The sequence below is a fragment of the Gasterosteus aculeatus genome, chromosome 9 (assembly GCF_964276395.1).
Source record: "Gasterosteus aculeatus chromosome 9, fGasAcu3.hap1.1, whole genome shotgun sequence".
In the NCBI taxonomy this organism is placed as follows: Eukaryota; Metazoa; Chordata; class Actinopteri; order Perciformes; family Gasterosteidae; genus Gasterosteus; species Gasterosteus aculeatus.
In genome coordinates this window covers 10,354,919-10,373,751 of record NC_135696.1, presented here as the reverse complement: position 1 = coordinate 10,373,751, position 18,833 = coordinate 10,354,919, and the positions used below count along the sequence as shown (strand labels likewise).

The 18,833-nt window shown below is 44.4% G+C and overlaps 1 protein-coding gene across 2 annotated transcripts; it reads right to left on the bottom strand.

Moving 5' to 3' along the window:
* Positions 1-25: 25 nt before the first annotated feature.
* vwa10.2 (von Willebrand factor A domain containing 10, tandem duplicate 2) lies at positions 26-9,564 on the bottom strand. 2 transcript variants are annotated; one of them, XM_078080521.1, is made up of 18 exons: positions 9,431-9,564; positions 8,735-9,120; positions 8,023-8,218; positions 7,837-7,922; positions 7,643-7,736; positions 6,703-6,819; positions 5,423-5,609; positions 4,971-5,140; positions 4,622-4,734; positions 4,342-4,458; positions 3,984-4,187; positions 3,778-3,913; positions 3,513-3,665; positions 3,310-3,402; positions 3,035-3,144; positions 2,568-2,732; positions 1,211-1,525; positions 26-913 (listed from the first exon to the last, which is right to left on the bottom strand). In XM_078080521.1, exons 2-18 carry the CDS (start codon positions 8,921-8,923, stop codon positions 452-454), a joined length of 2,907 nt encoding a protein of 968 aa, XP_077936647.1. In that variant the 5' UTR covers positions 8,924-9,120; positions 9,431-9,564; the 3' UTR covers positions 26-451. The 2 variants fall into 2 exon arrangements, with proteins under 2 accessions (XP_077936647.1, XP_077936646.1); XM_078080520.1 differs by having other exon boundaries at positions 8,735-8,880; positions 9,431-9,551.
* Positions 9,565-18,833: the final 9,269 nt, after the last annotated feature.

Here is an 18,833-nt window from a genome sequence, read left to right as displayed (position 1 = left end):
TTTTGAAAGTATGAGTCAGGCTAAGGCTGTTGTAGGGAAGTTTATTGATTACAAATATCTCTCAAAACATCAATCAACAGTATTTCTCCAATCTGACACCAAGATTGAATAAGAAATGATGTAACTATCTAGTGCAACCCCAAAAACATGTCCGTTTAGCCAATTGAGTTTAGTCCAGAATCTAGCAGCCGTTGTTATTCGAGCAGATTCAGGAACTTTTACATTGGCATCACGCAGACATCCACACACCATAAGAAACATTGATACTTCCTTTGAGTAACTGTAAATGATTCAACGTATTTAAGTTATAGAAAAATAAAATCATTAAAAAGAGATATGCGCATCATATTATTGACATGAAAGGAAATCATATTTTACTCGAGCTGTGGAAAATGAGAATATCTGAAAAGCTTAAAATAATGAATTCCAGTGTAATTTCCATGTATGCTATTCAGTTCCAAAGGATAGAAAAAGCAACACTCAAATAGATATAGCGGGATATGCTCTCTGTGGGGCTTCCTGCAGATGTTGTGTTAAGTGCAGCTGTAGTCATGGATGTTGTGTTAAGTACGGGGGCAGCAGTGGACACATTCGTGGTAGATTCTCTAGCCTGTCCCACACATGTCCCCACATTACCCACCCTGTCCACAGCAGCCAGCACTACATTCTGTGAGCAGCAGGAGGCGCTGTAGGTAGCCACTGTAATGTTTTCCCCCTCTGCTCCAGTCGCAGTGCTGGTGTTTAGGGTACCGTTCCCTTGGCGGATGGTCAGGCTCTCGATGCCAGTTCCGTTGATGCCATCGGTGAGATTGGCAACGAATTCCCATTGGGAGGAAGTACAGAGCGCTGGGGAGGAGGGACAATTGGTGGATGAACTGACTACCTGGCACACTGGGCGGGTAATATCCGTCACCTGGAGAAACCGGGAGATAAACAAAAAAGTCAGGAGTGTGATGTCTTTGTTTACCAAAATGAACCTGGAAAAGAACCAGAACAGGATATTTTCTTTGATTAACTTTAAATCGTATCAGTAATTTCAACAACCCTTTGATCCATTAGTTTAAATAAAACAACCAACAACACCCAACAATTTAAGAATAGAGATGAAACACAAATGAAACACATGAATGTATTTTGTATTTGACCATTACTCAATGTAGGTGATACCTGTGATATGTTTATGTTACACGGACTGCTCGCCTCCTCTTACCTTGGCAACAATAGACAACCTGAGGACGGTGAAGTTGATGTCGTTGGCAGCTGTGTTTTCTGCCTGAATGGTGAGGGTCACGTCTGTTCCTGACACGGCACTGGCTGGTGCTGTTAAGGTGACGGTGCCGTTGGCTTTGCCCGCTGCTATGGTAACGGTGTCGGGTGCAGTTAAAGAATAACCGCGGTCATTGTTCACTTGGACTGTGAAAGTCCCGGTTGCAGAGTCATTAACAACTCCGTTGGCGGTTGTGGCAACTGTGAAAGGGACTGAGATGGTGGAGCCTGGTTCAATGTTGGTGTTGTTGGCTTGAGCCTGAAGTGATGGTGAAAAGCAGAGGGAGGGACGGGGAGAAACAGTTACGCATATCTTGTTCTGATGTATGGAATAACATATAAGTAGTGCCTGTGTCATGGTAGCCTTGAGTGGGAAGAAGCAAAAAGGAGAGGGTGCTTGTGGATACGTGTGACAAGTTCAGAATGATTTCCTACTTCTATGTTGGACCTTGTTATAATGAGGATGGAGAAATGATGGCAGGCCCAAAGAAGCTTGACTCATTAAAGAACTGCAAAAACCTGTGTTTGGTCAAATTCATCTGAATATTCCAATCAGCGAACGTAATCAAAACATATTCCATTATCAGACCTGATTGCCAGTTGCCAAAGAGGAAGGAGGGAGAAGAAGTTACAGATAAAAACAATTTTATGTTGTAAATAAAACAGAGCAAAGAAACTGTGATGTTACATAAGAGTGGTGTTGATCGGTCTGTCAATCAGTTTGGTCTAGATTAAGATATTTCTATTTCCTAACTATTGGATGGATGAGCAACACATTTTGTGAGGACATTTTAGGTTCCATGAGGATGAGGACTATGAACTAAGGTGACTTTTACCTTTACGCCACAATAAGGAAGACACTTGTTATTTTAAGTGCAACATCTCACCAAAAATTACAACAAATGTTACTTTTCCCCCAAAAGAGGACTTAATCATTTGTTTTCCTTTGATATTTCCTGTATAAATGAATCTCAGTCCAAAAAGTACATTTTTTTGTTTTGTTTCAAGACAAAATAAATTACATTTCCTTCATCTTAATCATTGTATGTTTAAGATAGTAAACAAGGTAAACATGATATTTGCTAAACATCTGCATATTAGAGTAAGGATGTTAGGAGTTTGTTCAAAACATCGCTGCAGAGATCCAAACATGACTCAACTATGGCGATACTGGTTCTATGTTTTCGTGTTTTACAAGGATAAACTGCTGGTTATTTCATTGAATTGCCATTAGCTACTCCAGCGGTTCTGAAGTGTCAAAGTGAGGAAGTGAGAGCGACTGAGAACGAGATTGAGCTTACAATAACAGAGATGCTGGATGTCGTGATCTGTGTTGAGGCTTGTCTCTGGAAGCTTCTCTGCGTTGACCTGGACGTGGAGCTGGTTTCCTCTCCTCTCAGGCGAATCACAAAGTCACCTGCCGGGACTCCACTGAATGTCACCAGGAAGTTACCGCTTCCCACAGACTGTGTAGGACACATAAAGAACGTAAGAGCATGACATGGTCACAATCACAAGACTTCATCTGTTGTTGACTACTAACTTCTCCCAAGTTGAATATCTGGACTGTAATGGAAGTCTCTCTATTGCAGCCTTGCACTGTAAGTAAGACTGTGGCGACTGTCAGTGTGTCGAGTTTTCAAGATGAGGTGAGGATCAGCGACCAGAAAGAGTCAGAGAACAATAACTACAATTACGTTAAAGCAAGTAGAGACTTTAGCTACTCTGTGTCGCTCTTTTAAGTTCATCAAGTGAATGTGCAACATGCCTGCAGTGATCCGTTGACTTCTGTTGTCCCTGAGCTGTCCAACAGAGTGACCTCTGTGACCTTTACCGTGTCACTTTCTGTCACAGAGACCAAGAGACTGGCATTCCCACCTAAAGGGTGAAGGCAAGAGAGGCATGAGTGTGACTGCTCCATCATCGACTTAAACAGTGTTTGCACCCAACTAGGTGACACACACACACACACACACACACACACACACACAGACAGTACCAACTTTAAGACTAAAGATGAGAATAATTGTTCTGTGTTCTGACCTGAAAGAGGACGTCCCTCCTTCAGGCTGAAGTCCCCGCGGCCTCCCTCATCAGCTTCCACGAGATTGAAAATGAAGTTCACTGAGCTTTGACCTGATGTACATATAGACATCACAAATAATAGTAGGGTTATTATATGTGATGTCACTGCTGTAAACAAAGGTTCTCTCACAGAAACCAGTTATTTCTATTCTGCTGCTTACCTGTGACCTTGACAGAGTAGGTGTCGCTTGAGTTAACTCTAATCTCCCATAATCCGGTTTGATTGTCAGTGTTGATGTTTAAACGGTGCAGGTTTCCTGCTGTGGTGAAAGACGCCAGAGGGCCACTGGACTGACTGGAACTCTGAGTAACACCTAGAGGAGGAAAAACATGCTAGAATTTTTTCTAGTGACAGTCGTGGGAGTTAAAGGGAAATGGAAGAACTAAAACAAGACGTCATTTGAAGCACAAAAGCAATCACCAAACCTGTTGAGCTGGTGAGCTCAAAAGTGAGAGAGGATGTTCCTGTGATGTAAGCAGTCATGTTCCTTAGTGATCCATCAACAGTAAACGTAAAATTATCAGGCCGTCCGGGATTCCTCACTACCTGAAAAACTGTCACCTGAAAGAAGAGGGTTTATACAGTTTAGTAGCATCTTCATCAGATGGCATTTTCTCGTCTGATTACTTACCACAGCAGTGGCTGATGAGTCCAGTATCACTCTAGTGGCAAAAGAGAGGTCCGACTTGCTGACCTCAATGGCCTGACCTCCAGAGGCTTGGGCTAAGTCACTGTACAGCTGGGCATCATTTTGGCTCATTGAACGTGAAGCCACACCCTGAGAACCTCTGCGGCGCCGTCGACGAGCAGAGACATCTGTTATCATGAAAGTGACCTAAAAAATGGATGAAGAAAAAAATACTTGTAAAGGTGATATTAGGCCCAAACTGTGTGCCAACGATTTATCATTTCATTATGGAATATATTAACATGTAGAAAGCAACAATGGTAAAAAGGTAATTTCATTATGGAATATATTAACCTCTTACCACACATTTGGAGCTCTGTATAAGGGCTGTGATGGTGCTTTTTAGGTAAAAATCTTTAGCTGGAGCGTCAGTGAAGACAAAGATCTCAGAGGAGGGCGGAGCAGCAGTCAGAGCAAGCTGCCCCAGAAAAAAAAAGCATTTTTTATGTGATAATAAAACAATACTTTATTGATTACTAACAACATGAAACACGTTGATTTGAATGGAAAAATTAGGTTAATCTCGCATTCCAAGTAAGGCTAGGCAATTATTCAATTTGTCCATTTATCATTCATCACACCTGCAGTCCAGACAAGGCAAACTCTGGGGTGTCTCCTCCTCCGCTTGCAGTCAGCTTGTTGATGCGGTCTTTGAAGATGTCTGCATTGGTTGTCACAGTCAGAGGTCCAAAATCTGGATATAGAAGAGATCAATGTCATCTACCTACCGTCTCTCACTTACCTATACAATTTATTTTGACTATTGCTGAAGTACACACAAAATGTTTACAATTTTGATTGAAGATAATTATCAGTTTTACAGCACTTTTCTTAATGTTCTCAGTAACAGTATCTTTACTTTTTACTTTTCATAATACGTCCTACTTAAACATTATAACACATCACATGTGGACCACAGACTGTCTGTACCTGGGTCATTGAAGGGTACCAATATGTAGGCCGGGGGCTCCTCCGGGGTTCCCCTCTTGCTGTCAATAATCTCGAAGGACACTCTCTTGACCTCTGCTATGTCATCACTCATACTGCCTGTTGTGTCGATGACAAAACACAGCACAGAAGCCTGGGAGAGGCCCATCAATCTGTGTGAAAACAAGAGAGACAAACATTATTCCCTAAACATCTGTCAGGAGTCAATGATTACCATTTGAGCTTTTTTAGGGGCAGCCCAGTGAACATGTTTTTTCTGAATTACAGCTGATTAGAGCTGAGATAGAGTGCCAGCTTTACAGACATCTGGATGACATATAATTTAATTTGCTTTGCTTTAATTTAGTGTTACAGCCCTCTCCACCGTCAGTGGCCGGGTATTTATTTTGCTGTTGTGTAGGTCTCCAAATGTCTCAGGTGTGATTGGCTCATACCGCAGGAAGTTCTTGTCACCAACAGCTAGTCGGATGTCCTCCAGTAGCTCCAGAGTGGCATCCACAGCCAAATCAGCAGCTTTCTGGTGAAGTGAGCCGTGACTGGAGTCCACAGCATCCTTATTAATGCCTCCCACTGGGTCATGTGTGCTCGTCTGGTCGAAACGTCCACCATGGCTGCATTTACCTTCCAACAGAGACAATATGTTCATTACGTTACGTACATACCTCTTTTTACAAGATAGTTGTGTGTGTGTATATATATATACTGTATCAATCAATCAACTTTATTCCAGACACAGAGGTCCATAGATAATACATACACATAAAAAACAACATACAAACAACATTTAAGAATGATGCAGACGAGGCATCATTTATAAAAACTTATACAGGCTTCGGGTCCAATGTTTCCAGAAGCAAGATGTATACCTTGTGTCACTCTTGGAGACATCCACTAAAGACACAACAATAATATTCTTAGACCCTGTCAATCTGCACATAAATCTATACATACAATTTCTTAAAACAGCTTTAAAAGTGGGCACTTTATTGGACACAAACATTTCACTGGCACTATTCCACCTAGGGACAATTTCCCACACTGACGCTGCACATCATCATCATCACACAGGTCATCTCTGATCACATGTCCTAGATATTGAACTTTCTTTACAACTTCTAGTGGTTTACCTGCTAATGAGAAAGAAGGATAGACACACTTCATTTCCTCCTTGGTTCTGACAATCACTACCACACTCTTCATAGAGTTAAATTTTATATCAAACATTAGTCCATATTGAGAGCATATTCTAAGAAGTTGCTGTAGGCCAGCACTGGAGGGAGTACCACCAGATCATCAGCATAAAGCATATGATTAAGTAGACTATCCCCCACCAAGCAGCCAGTTCTACAGTCCTTTAGCTCCCTAAATAAATCATCCATGTACAGATTGAATAGGAGCGGAGACAGAATCCCACCCTGCCGCACACCATTGGATACATAGAACGGGGTTGACAAACTCATCCCCCACCTGACTTGCATAGTTTGGTGAGAGTACCAGAACTGCAGTATCCTAATTAGGTCAAAGGGAACCCCACGCTGATGTAGTTTACCAAACAGTTTCCCATGATTGATACAATCAAAATCCTTTGATGCATCTATACTAGTTAATTTACCAGTCTTATTTTTAACTACAGGCACCAGCAAAACAGACAACATGGACCCACTGTATATTACAGTGGAACGTAAAATAAAAATGTATTGTTCCTTAAAGCCACCTGCAGGTTTTTCTGGGCTGAAGAGGTTGAAGTACCCTGAAGTGAGAAGGCTCTGCTCCAGCAGGTTCGTCCCACAGTTCCCGCCGATACAGTTTCTACATGTCGGTGTACTAAGGTCTGCAGCAAATTCAAGGGAAAAAAAGAAAGAATAAAGCCTGTTATACTTATTAAGACATGGGGCAACATATTCAAAACAAAACAGTTTAACAAACATATTGCTTCACATGTTACTTTAGATAAACATACCTATGTATAGTAATGATGTATTCACTACTTTATTTAAATAGCACATTTCAGCTGCTAGGCAACGAGAAAAAAAACGATTAAAACAAAACTCAATTAAGAGCATTGAATGGAACAAAGTCATTAAAACATTAAACAAGCTAAAAATAGAATAAAGGTTGCAGTGCAGTTCAAGAAATAAAACAATAGAATGCATTTGTAAAATGCATGACATCCTTTGGTCTGGTTCAATTAAAGGCAGCAGCAGCAAACAGGAAAGTCTTCCCTTATAATTTGAAGCAGAGTCCCAGAAGACCGGCTGCTTTCTGGGACTTTGTTCCAGATATGTGCAGCAGAAAAACTTAAGCTGCCTGCTTGATGTTTGATCCCGACTCACGGCAAGTGCTCTAATCTTTGATATGCTTTTCAGGTGATAACAGGCTGATTTTGTCTTAGTATGGATCTTCATATTGTCGGCTAAATCCATAACCACACTTAGATTTCTGGCTTGGTTTGTGAGTTTTAACATCGCTGATACAAGCTGAGCACTGACTTTCAATCGTTCGTCATTGCCCCCCCCCCCCAAAAAAAAATCCTTTTTTAATTGAACAGAATTCTGGTTCATCTGGTTGTTTGTTTGACAGCTGATATAATCTGTTCAATAACCAGGCAACCTTTTCGTGGGCGGCAGTTGTTGACCATTCTCCGTTTTTCCTACCTGCCAGGTTCTGGAGCGGTTGTTCTGGTTTGATCAGAGTGCTGTAAGGAGCAATGTTCCCCAGCTCCACCCAGTTACTGTGGCTGTAGAAGTCCTTAACATACAGAATCAGAAACATCAGTCACCCCACCACTACTCCCTGATGGTTTATCACCTAGAACAGAACACAACAAAATAATTATCTTAAATCTCACTTGTAGGGTATGAAAGACCCCTCCAAGAGTAGACCTCCCTGCGACAAAGTTCTCCCTCCTCACACTGGCCTTCACAGCAGCCACGCCTCAGCAGCAGAGCAGAAAACAGAGAGCGTTAGCTGCAGAATGAACCTTCACGATTGTTTCATGGAAGTCTTGAGTGAGAAAGCAATGTTTGGTGCGCACCTGTTGTTATGACATCACGTCCTCCATGGAAGCGCTCATTATCAAAATGGTGCTTCTCACTCAGCGCATAAGCAACGTCCACTATTGCGTTGCTGAGGTACATATTGGCGATGGAATTTATGAACATGAAAGTCGAGCGGAGGGAAGTGGAGGAACAGGCCGTTTGCACCTCGGCAAATGACACGCTGTCATCGATCTGGAGACATAAGCACGACCAGGTACTGAGTGCACTTTGTAAAATACATTTGTAACACACTGCACTATTATGATCAGGCCTCATTCAGTTTTGCACTGAACAGTTTTTAAGATCACCGGGCGCGTTGTGGAAAAACCTACGTGAGAGATCATTTTACAGAGGACATTGTGGGAGCCAGAGGTCAAAAAGGGAGCGGGTTGCAAAAAAAAAAGACCTTCTTAAGTTACAGCAAGAGCAAATCATTGTAACTACGCACTTGGTTTAGTTTTTAATTAAATAGTTAGTTCTTGATTGGCCATCATTGTGTCCAAAGTGTTGACCCTGACTTCCTTTAGTCGGACTGCTTGCTTGATTTGGGGAAACATTTCTTTAAAGCATCGCCACAAGGCTATACGTGGAAAGATTTCCCTGTATCATCTAATGGAAATGAAAAAAAAAAACATAATACATCATTTAGACGTATGAATGCACCACAGTACTTCTATTTGCTCTGTTTCAGTGTGGCTTTCGACTCACTGTCAGGCTGAAGTCCCGCCCCTCAGAGGCGGCGATATCTCTGCAGACCTCGGCCGTCTTTCTGAGGGCGGCCCTCTGTGTGATGTCACGGTGAGTGGTGGACTTTCCATCAAAGGAGAAGAGCGGATGGAAGCTGTAAATGACGCCTGGCAGGGAGACGACCACGGCCATCATCAATAAGACTCTCATGATGGCCGACGAAGTTGGAGAAGAGGAAATCTGAATTGCACTTTCTCTAAACCTTCTCAACCGTACCAACTCCTCCCTCTAGCTTTTTCTTTACTTTACGTCTTTGCTTAAAACAAATACAGACTGAGCAAAAGTAGGAGGAAATCTCTGCTGTATGCAGGGACTCCACAAGCGGTGTTTGCTGGCAGTGAAACCACCTGAGGGAGAAACACAGTGAGGAGGGAAAGAAGGGAAAGAAAACTACTTTTTAAAAGTTTAAAATACAGTTTGCATTAGACAAATAGTATTAGTGCAACATAATATCATAAAAAAAGGGCATGTATTTATTAAACAAGTTTCAACTTAATCCCTTGCAAAATAAGATTGACAGCTGATGTTCATGTTTAGACTAAATCTAAAAGACTTTTAGGAAAAATACCAATATTACTACTATTAACTAAAAATTAACTAATATTTGTACGACCAACTACACACAGTTAAATTTATGTATTTTTCATGCATTCTTACCCTTGAGCAGTTCAGCCTCATCAAACGTTGGCACCTCTTGAGTCTTTGTCAGCATCACCTGTTTACACTCAGATAGTATTGTGCAAACTGCTACACCTGTTTGCATCTGTCTTAGTGTCTGAGCTCGTGAAGAGGAACACCTTTATATGCATGTGCGGGTGTGCTTTTCTCATGAGTGTAAAAGATTTTATCTCACATTATCATGCTTCAGCAAACTCAGATCTGGATTGACGACATTCACCCATCTGTCAATTTGTTCCAAGCAACACACCCAGCGATGTTGACAAAACTGCTTCCTAATACAATACTCCATTGTAGATTGTTCATTAGAACCAACCACTGAAGTAAGTATCTATTGTATAATCCAAATCTCTATAACATCTGTTATTGCCGAGGGAAGCACATATCGGATTTTTTCAGTCACAGGCCCATGCAAATTGGAAGGCGAAAGCAAGACCAAGTTTATGTGCAGTTTTGAGACAATAATACTACAAATGTACAACTAAGCTCATCCACACAATCAGTGTTCATGCCATTACAGTATTTGAAGTATAGTAACACAGGTCTGGATGAACATTTTTGTCTTTAGGTTTTGCCCCTGTGGACTATAAAATTCATTACCAAGAAAGATCAATTGGTCATGAAATAAGATCTCTGTGCTTGACAGCAAATGACAGCCATGCTAGACGCGATACATCATCCAAGAGTCATCCATGAGCTTATCTTCTTCCGGCTGGACTATTGCAATGCAATCTATTCTGGCATTAGCCGGTGGAATATTCAGACTACAAATGATACAGAGCGCTGCTGTCAGGCTTTAACCCCCACAATGAGGAGCGACCACATCCCAACAGTCCTTGCTGCTCTTCACTGGCCACCTCTGAGCTTTGGAATGGATTTCAAGATTCTCCTGCTTGTTTTTAAGGCTCTGAACAATCTCGCTCCTGCCTACATCAGTGAGCTCTTGAGCCTGTATGAGCCTGAGTGCTGCCTGAGATCTTCAGGCAGGGCCTTATTAACACTGCAAGGGTCTGATTGGTCGGACACTTGATCAACTTAGTTGAACCACGTACGAGGAACAGGGCCCTGGTCTAGGCCTTACTAAAAGTTGTAGAGAGCCCCATTTATGCATTGTGGCCTTATCAGTCACAGTGGTAGAGCCCTCACGGAAAAAACGTCGTTCAATTCACATTCATGCAACATGAACACTTTGCTGAAGGTGAAGGTATGTCTGCAATGCCTTATCAACAAATTATCAAAACATTGATAACATCAAGCCTGTTGACTATGACGCAAAACAGGCAAACATCTAAAACAGGCATAGCTCTACAGTAACAATAACTTCTATTTATAGTATGTATCAGCTTTTAAAACAAAGTTACAAAGTGCTTAACAATACGCACACAAGTTTTACAAAATACAATCAAGCAGTTTATAATAAATAAGATAAAACCTGTCAAATATATAAAACAAGACAGCTGGTAAAAGTGAGTCTTTAGAATAGATTTAAAAGAGGACACTGAATTTGCCTGTCTCAGTTTACAGGGAAGGGACTTCCACAGTTTAGGAGCCCTGACCGCAAAGGCCTGGTCACCTTCAGGGACCAATCAGACCCTTGCAGTGTTAATAAGGCCCTGCCTGAAGATCTCAGGCAGCACTCAGGCTCATACGGGCTCAAGAGCTCACTGATGTAGGCAGGAGCGAGATTGTTCAGAGCCTTAAAAACAAGCAGGAGAATCTTGAAATCCATTCCAAAGCTCAGAGGTGGCCAGTGAAGAGCAGCAAGGACTGTTGGGATGTGGTCGCTCCTCATTGTGGGGGTTAAAGCCTGACAGCAGCGCTCTGTATCATTTGTAGTCTGAATATTCCACCGGCTAATGCCAGAATAGATTGCATTGCAATAGTCCAGCCGGAAGAAGATAAGCTCATGGATGACTCTTGGATGATGTATCGCGTCTAGCATGGCTGTCATTTGCTGTCAAGCACAGAGATCTTATTTTATGACCAATTGATCTTTCTTGGTAATGAATTCTATAGTCCACAGGGGCAAAACCTGAAGACAAAAATGTTCATCCAGACCTGTGTTACTATACTTCAAATATTGAAATGGCATGAACACTGATTGTGTGGATGAGCTTAGTTGTACATTTGTAGTATTATTGTCTCAAAACTGCACATAAACTTGGTCTTGCTTTCGCCTTCCAATTTGCATGGGCCTGTGACTGAAAAAAATCTGATATGTGCTTCCCTCGGCAATAACAGATGTTATAGAGATTTGGATTATACAATTCAGAAAAAAACATGCTTACTGGGCTGACCCTAAAAAGTTCAAATGGTATTCAGTAGCTCCAAGTGTGTGGTAAGAGGTTACCTTTTTACCATTGTTGCTTTCTACATGTTAATATATTCCATAATGAAATGATAAATCGTTGGCACACAGTTTGGGCCTAATATCACCTTTACAAGTACTTTTTTCTTTATCCATTTTTTAGGTCACTTTCATGATAACAGATGTCTTTGCTCGTCGACGGCGCCGCAGAGGTTCTCAGGGTGTGGCTTCACGTTCAATGAGCCGAAATTATGCCCAGCTGTACAGTGACTTAGCCCAAGCCTCTGGAGGTCAGGCCATTGAGGTCAGCAAGTCGGACCTTTTTTTTTGCAACTAGAGTGATAGTAAGTAATCAGATAAGAAAATGCCACCTGATGAAGATGCTACTAAACTGTATAAACCCACTTCATCTTTCACAAGACTACGTATGGGCTATCTCAGATTAGATTTGAAAGAAAACAATCAGTAGTTACATGATCATTTCACTTCAGATTGATAGTACACATGTCAGCGGCCGAGGTTTCTTCTTAAAAACTAAAAGTGTTGCCAACAACGCCACCTAGGTAAAAGCCCTAGGAACTCTAAATAATTAAAAAGACAAAGGTTCGTTTGTTTGGAGGGGAGCAGTAAAACAATGACCCAAGAGGAGACAGCGGCGGAAATACGACTAAAAATATTTATTTTAATACAAAAGGTTAAAATATATAAAAGGGAGCTAAAACAGTCCGTCCAGGGTCATCACCACAGCAGGAGCGAAGTCCTGCGCGTCCCTAGTCCACTGGCGTGGACGTCTGACTGCCAGTCGTCCTCTGCTGCTGCTGCTGCTGCTGCTGCTGGTGCTGGTGCTGCTGCTGGTGCTGCTGCTTCTGCTGGTGGTGGTTCTGCTCCTGCCCTCCGCTGCTGCTGCTTCTGGTGGTGCGTCTGCTGCTGCTGCTGGTACCTCTGCTTCTGCCTTTCTTTCCTTGCTCCTTCTCCCTTCTCTCGTGTCTCGTTTCTTCCCGGTTCTCCTTGTTGCTCCCCAGCTCTCCTTGTTGCTCCCCAGCTCCCCTTTCCAGTTTCGCCCTGTTTCTCTCCCGTTTCTCCCTCCCGCCAGTGTTCTGTCTTCCTGCTTAAAAAGAGAAAGTTCTGCCCCTGGCCTTTCCCCATTGGTCCATTTGCCATATGACACTAATTGCTAATGAGTTGGGGACGATTGTCAATTGAGGACACAACTCAAACAAAACTCAAAGCAGATTATAAATTGTCCAGCATGCACATCACAAAACAACAAGTCATAGAAACATGCAATCATAAAATAACAAACTGTAAAAACATGCAACAACAAATCAATAAAACATGCAATCCATAAAATATGCAATCAATTGTGTATGCAATCAAGGGTCCCCAATCGTCCACCCAGTGACATACTCCCCCACTTAAACGTAGGCAGTCCCTGCCACTGGACAAGCCTAATGTCGATATCGGCTTGGTGGTAGTCCACGGGTAGCGCGTGCCGACCGGCGGAGCGCATTGTCCACTACTTCTGCTGGTGGTTCAGGAGGCAAAATGTCCGCCCCTACCTCAGGGGGCTCAAAAGCAGGTACGACATAAAATCCAAAAGGTAGAGGGTCTACTTCCGCCTCTGTCTCGACTATAGTACCTGGTTCAGGGATGACATTGACAGGGGTTATACAAGGTTTCAAGGCATTCCTGTGTTGGGTTCTGACCTTCCCACCGCTCTCTGGCCTAACTTTGTATACCACCCCAGAATCCCCCACAAGGCTAACGACAACATAGGGCTCTGGGTTCCACCATGATCGTATCTTCCCTTGTCCCTGTCTGTTCCTATCTCGCACCCACACTCGTTCACCAGGGAGGAGGGATAACGCCTGGGCCTTACGGTCATAGCTTCTCTTATCGCGTTCGGCGGCATGACCCATCCTCTCCCTAGCGAGCTTGTAAGCTAGAGTTAGTTTTTGATGGTGGTCTTCCACCCACCCACTAAGTGCCAACCTGGATTGGTGAGGCGCTACTCCCAACTCTACGTCTACTGGGAGTCTTAGATGGCGCCCGAACATGAGGTAAGCGGGGGCAAAGCCTGTAGAACTGTGGACAGTATTGTTGTAGGCTTGCAACAACTCTTGGACATGCTCGGCCCACCTATTCTGTTTTTCACCTCTCAAGGTGCGCAATAGGTTTAGCACAGTCTGATTCAGCCTTTCTACCCTACCGTTCCCAGCCGGGTGGTAGGGGGTTGTTCTGCTCTTTGTTACTCCATACATGGCACAAAGCTGCTGCATCAAAGTGGATTCAAAATTTGGGCCCATATCTGAATGGAAACGACCTGGGCAGCCGAATGTCTGAATAACGTGAGACCATATTGCCCTGACTGTAGTCTTTGCTGTCTGGTCTCGAGTAGGGACAGCCCATGCATAACGGGTGAACATGTCGGTCATTACAAGGATGTTTTGGTATGCATCCGTCGGCCTACCGAGAGAAAGGAAATCGAGGGCAACCACCTCAAGGGGGTATGATACTACAATTGGGTTCAGGGGTGCCTTAGCCTCTATTTTGTCCTTCTTCAAGCTACATACGACGCACCCCGAATGAAACCCCTGTACCTCTTCTTCCATACGAGGCCAGTAGAAACAGCGTCGAATATTGGCCAAGGTCCTCTCAATTCCTGGGTGTCCGGCCGCCTCATGGTATTTCTGCCAGACCTCTTGGCACCTAGATACTGGGCACACGATTTGGGATCGTAGCTCATGAGTGTTGGGGTCAATTACCTCTCGGTAGAGCACCTGCTCTCGGACAACCAATTTCTTCCATTGTTGGAGGATCCTTCTGGTATTTCCGGTCATAGCCGTCTTCTCTGGTCCTTGTGGAGGCAGTCCCTGGCCCACATACCTCTTGATGATGGCAATGTCTGGGTCATCTTGTTGCCAGTTTCCCCAATCGCCGGAGAGTGGCGCCACTCCATCCTCTTGGTCGAGTCCAGCAGTAGTACAGTTGACCTTAGCCGATGTTCTACCTGTGCACATGGACACTTGGGGGAACCTCGACAGGGCATCAGCATTAGCATTCTCTTTTCCAGAGCGGTACTTCACAGTGTAATCAAAAGAGGCCAGTTGTGCGACCCACCGCTGTTCCACAGCACCCAGACGAGCAGTCTGTAAATGAGCCACTGGATTGTTGTCCGTGAAAACTACGAATTTAGCCCCAGTCAGGTAGTCTTTGAATTTCTCTACAATAGCCCACTTTAATGCCAAGAGCTCTAGCTTGAAGGAGCTATAGTTTGCATCGTTCTGTTCTGCCGGGTGCAAGCTACGGCTAGCATAAGCTATTACACGCTCTCGGCCGTCTTGCACTTGGGCAAGAACAGCCCCTAGTCCTCTGTTACTTGCATCAGTGTACACTACAAAAGGCAGGGCAAAGTCAGCATAAGCTAGGATTGGGGCTTGGGTTAGGGCAGCCTTCAGTTGCTCAAACGCAGATTGGCATTCTTTTGTCCAAAGTATCTTCTGGGACCCCGATCTTTTATCAGTGGGAATGCCTGCTAAAAGCGTATTCAAGGGTCGGGCAATCTTTGAGAATCCCGATACGAAACGCCTATAATAGCCAGCCAATCCTAGAAAGGCTCTGACCTGTTTGATGGTCGTTGGAGGACTCCATTCGGTGACTGCAGACACCTTTTCGGGATCGGGACGGACCCCTTCCTTGTCAACCACATGCCCCAGAAACTTCACCTGTTTCTGCAGAAGTTTACATTTGCTGGGTTTAAGTTTCAGACCATACTTCTGGAGTCTCTTAAACACCTCTTCCAGATGCTGCAAGTGGGAGGAGAAATCATTTGAGTAAACAATGATATCATCGAGGTAAACAAGCAGTGACTCCGTTAGTTGTCCGCCTAGGCACCGTTGCATAAGGCGCTGAAAGGTAGCAGGGGCATTACAAAGACCAAATGGCATCCTATCAAACTCGAAAAGACCCAATGGTGTTGTAAAAGCCGTCTTCTCGCGATCTTGTGGGTCCATCTCCACCTGCCAGTACCCACTTGCGAGGTCTAAAGTCGAAAACCAATCAGCCCTATTGAGGGTGGTAAGGGTCTCTTCAATTCTGGGGAGGGGAAATGCATCCTTATGAGTCACAGAATTCAATTTCCTGTAATCCACACAGAACCTCAGACTTCCATCTTTCTTCCTTACTAGCACAATAGGTGAAGCCCATGGACTAGAGCTCTCTCGAATCACATTGTTCTTTAGCATACCTGCCAGCAGAGTCTTCATATCCTTATAGAGCGTTGGAGGTAAGGGCCGGAACCGATCTCGGATTGGAGCTGCATCACCTGTGGGTATTCTGTGTTGAACAATGCCAGTCCGCCCAAAGTCATCATCGTTGGCAGCAAAAACATTACTCCACTTATTTAACAGAACACCCAGGTCTACCCGTTGTTGCTCAGTTAGATCAGGCCGGTCAACTAAATTGTTCACCTCGCAGTCAGGATTTAAATCTTCTGAGACCTCAGAGGCCTCCACGACGCCAACCTGAACTACACCCTCGCAGTCTTGTGTCAGGCTTAAATCCTCCTTTCCATACAAATCAGTCTCCTCCACTTGGCTGATAGTTCCCAACTTCTGGTATCGGCCTATGGACAAACTGTAGGGGTGAGGATTACAAACACGAACAGGGAGTCTTCCTTTCCTTACCGTTACCACGGTTCTTGCGGTTCCAACGGCACTAGTGTGTGGGAGGGCCTCCACTAGTCCACAATAATCAGTCCCTTTTGGGCCCATACGAGCACGGCCCCATATTACCACTTCGGTGAAGGCTGGAACACGTACCTTCTGGCGGGAAGCTGGACGGACATAATGTGTAGACAAGTCACCTGTCGAGACGCTGATCCGCCGGCATGTAGCGAATGCTTGACTCCAAGCCTTCTGAGCCTGAGGGCTATCACCGGGCAGTGTAGATCCCCCCGTCTTCTGAAAAAGAGTCTCCCAGCAAGCACTAATGACGTTCATTCCCAGAATCAAGGGATTAGTTGAGCATTCGTTTTTTACAATGACAACACCCCTATTTGGTATCTTAATGTGTCCCACTTCAAAGTTCATCACCGCGTAGCCTATATACGGGATTTCCAGGCCATTAGCCGCTTTGAGAGTCAATACAGCCGGGGTTCCTCCCACACCCAGCTTGCAATCAGGGAAATGTCGTTCCAGTACTTGCTGTTGCATCAAAGTTACTTGAGAACCAGTATCCAGTAACCCTGAGAGTTCTACTCCATCTATGCGAACCTTTACCATTGGACAATTTCCTACAAAGGTTGGGGTGGCCCCTACATTGGCTATACTTTCTGACCCTACTACTCGGACCTCAGGAGCAGGGCTAACTAGTTTAAAGCCGGCCTGGTTTCTGAGGTTGCCCTACAAAATCTAGCCACATGTCCCGGCTGTTTACAGCGACGGCAGATAGGCCTACCTTCAGTATCCCATCTATTAGAACAGTCAGATGTTGCTCGTCGTCGTCCACCTACTGGGGGAGCATAAATGGGGTGGTTAGGTTGTCTGGGCTCTAGGAGAGGTCGCAGTTCCCGAACAATCTCCTGAGTCAGCCCTTTCATCTGGCCCGCCACTTCTGCCATAATCTCATCTTTAAAGGCTCGTTTCCAGTCCCGTTCGGATGTCAAGGGCTTTGCTGCCTGGGCTTCTCGTACAGCAGAACACTCTACCCCGGTCAGTCTTTCACCACCATGCTCGTCATCCAACAGCATTGCTTCCTGGCGTAGATCGTCAAAGCTCCGTCCTGGATTACGTCGGGCATAGGTTTTTAGATCCTGGGCCAGGGCACCATCTTCCAAGCCTAGTAGGAACTGTTCACGCAGATTGTTTTCCGTGGGGGCGTCATCCGGGCTGCGTCGTTGTAGCCTGCAATATAGCCCTCGCAAGCGTAACAGATACGCTTTCACAGTTTCCCTAGGCTTTTGATAACAATTATAAAAATGGGCGCGTAATGAAGGGATAGAAGTTTGTTCCCCATAGAGTGCATCTAAATAGGTAAATATTTTAGCAACTCTATCGCGCTCATCCTCAACCAAAACACCAACCTGTTGTTTGGCTTCTCCCCCCAAAGCTCCTAAGACAATTTCTACTTTCTTTGCTTCAGAAAGTTCCTGAATACCTAAAAGTCCTTGGATCTGTTCTTTCCAATCCCCATATTGTAAACTGCCACTAGGTCCTGTATATTTGGGAACCCAGGGGGCACCAGCATACAAAGGCATCATCATCATTATTAAGTTAAACAGGGATCGCTTAGGCCAATGTTCACTGCTCCCGAAAAATCCAAGTCCTGCCAGCAACGCCAAATTTATGTCAGCGGCCGAGGTTTCTTCTTAAAAACTAAAAGTGTTGCCAACAACGCCACCTAGGTAAAAGCCCTAGGAACTCTAAATAATTAAAAAGACAAAGGTTCGTTTGTTTGGAGGGGAGCAGTAAAACAATGACCCAAGAGGAGACAGCGGCGGAAATACGACTAAAAATATTTATTTTAATACAAAAGGTTAAAATATATAAAAGGGAGCTAAAACAGTCCGTCCAGGGTCATCACCACAGCAGGAGCGAAGTCCTGCGCGTCCCTAGTCCACTGGCGTGGACGTCTGACTGCCAGTCGTCCTCTGCTGCTGCTGCTGCTGCTGCTGCTGCTGGTGCTGCTGGTGCTGCTGGTGCTGCTGGTGCTGCTGCTGCTTCTGCTGGTGGTGGTTCTGCTGCTGCTGCTGGTACCTCTGCTTCTGCCTTTCTTTCCTTGCTCCTTCTCCCTTCTCTCGTGTCTCGTTTCTTCCCGGTTCTCCTTGTTGCTCCCCAGCTCTCCTTGTTGCTCCCCAGCTCCCCTTTCCAGTTTCGCCCTGTTTCTCTCCCGTTTCTCCCTCCCGCCAGTGTTCTGTCTTCCTGCTTAAAAAGAGAAAGTTCTGCCCCTGGCCTTTCCCCATTGGTCCATTTGCCATATGACACTAATTGCTAATGAGTTGGGGACGATTGTCAATTGAGGACACAACTCAAACAAAACTCAAAGCAGATTATAAATTGTCCAGCATGCACATCA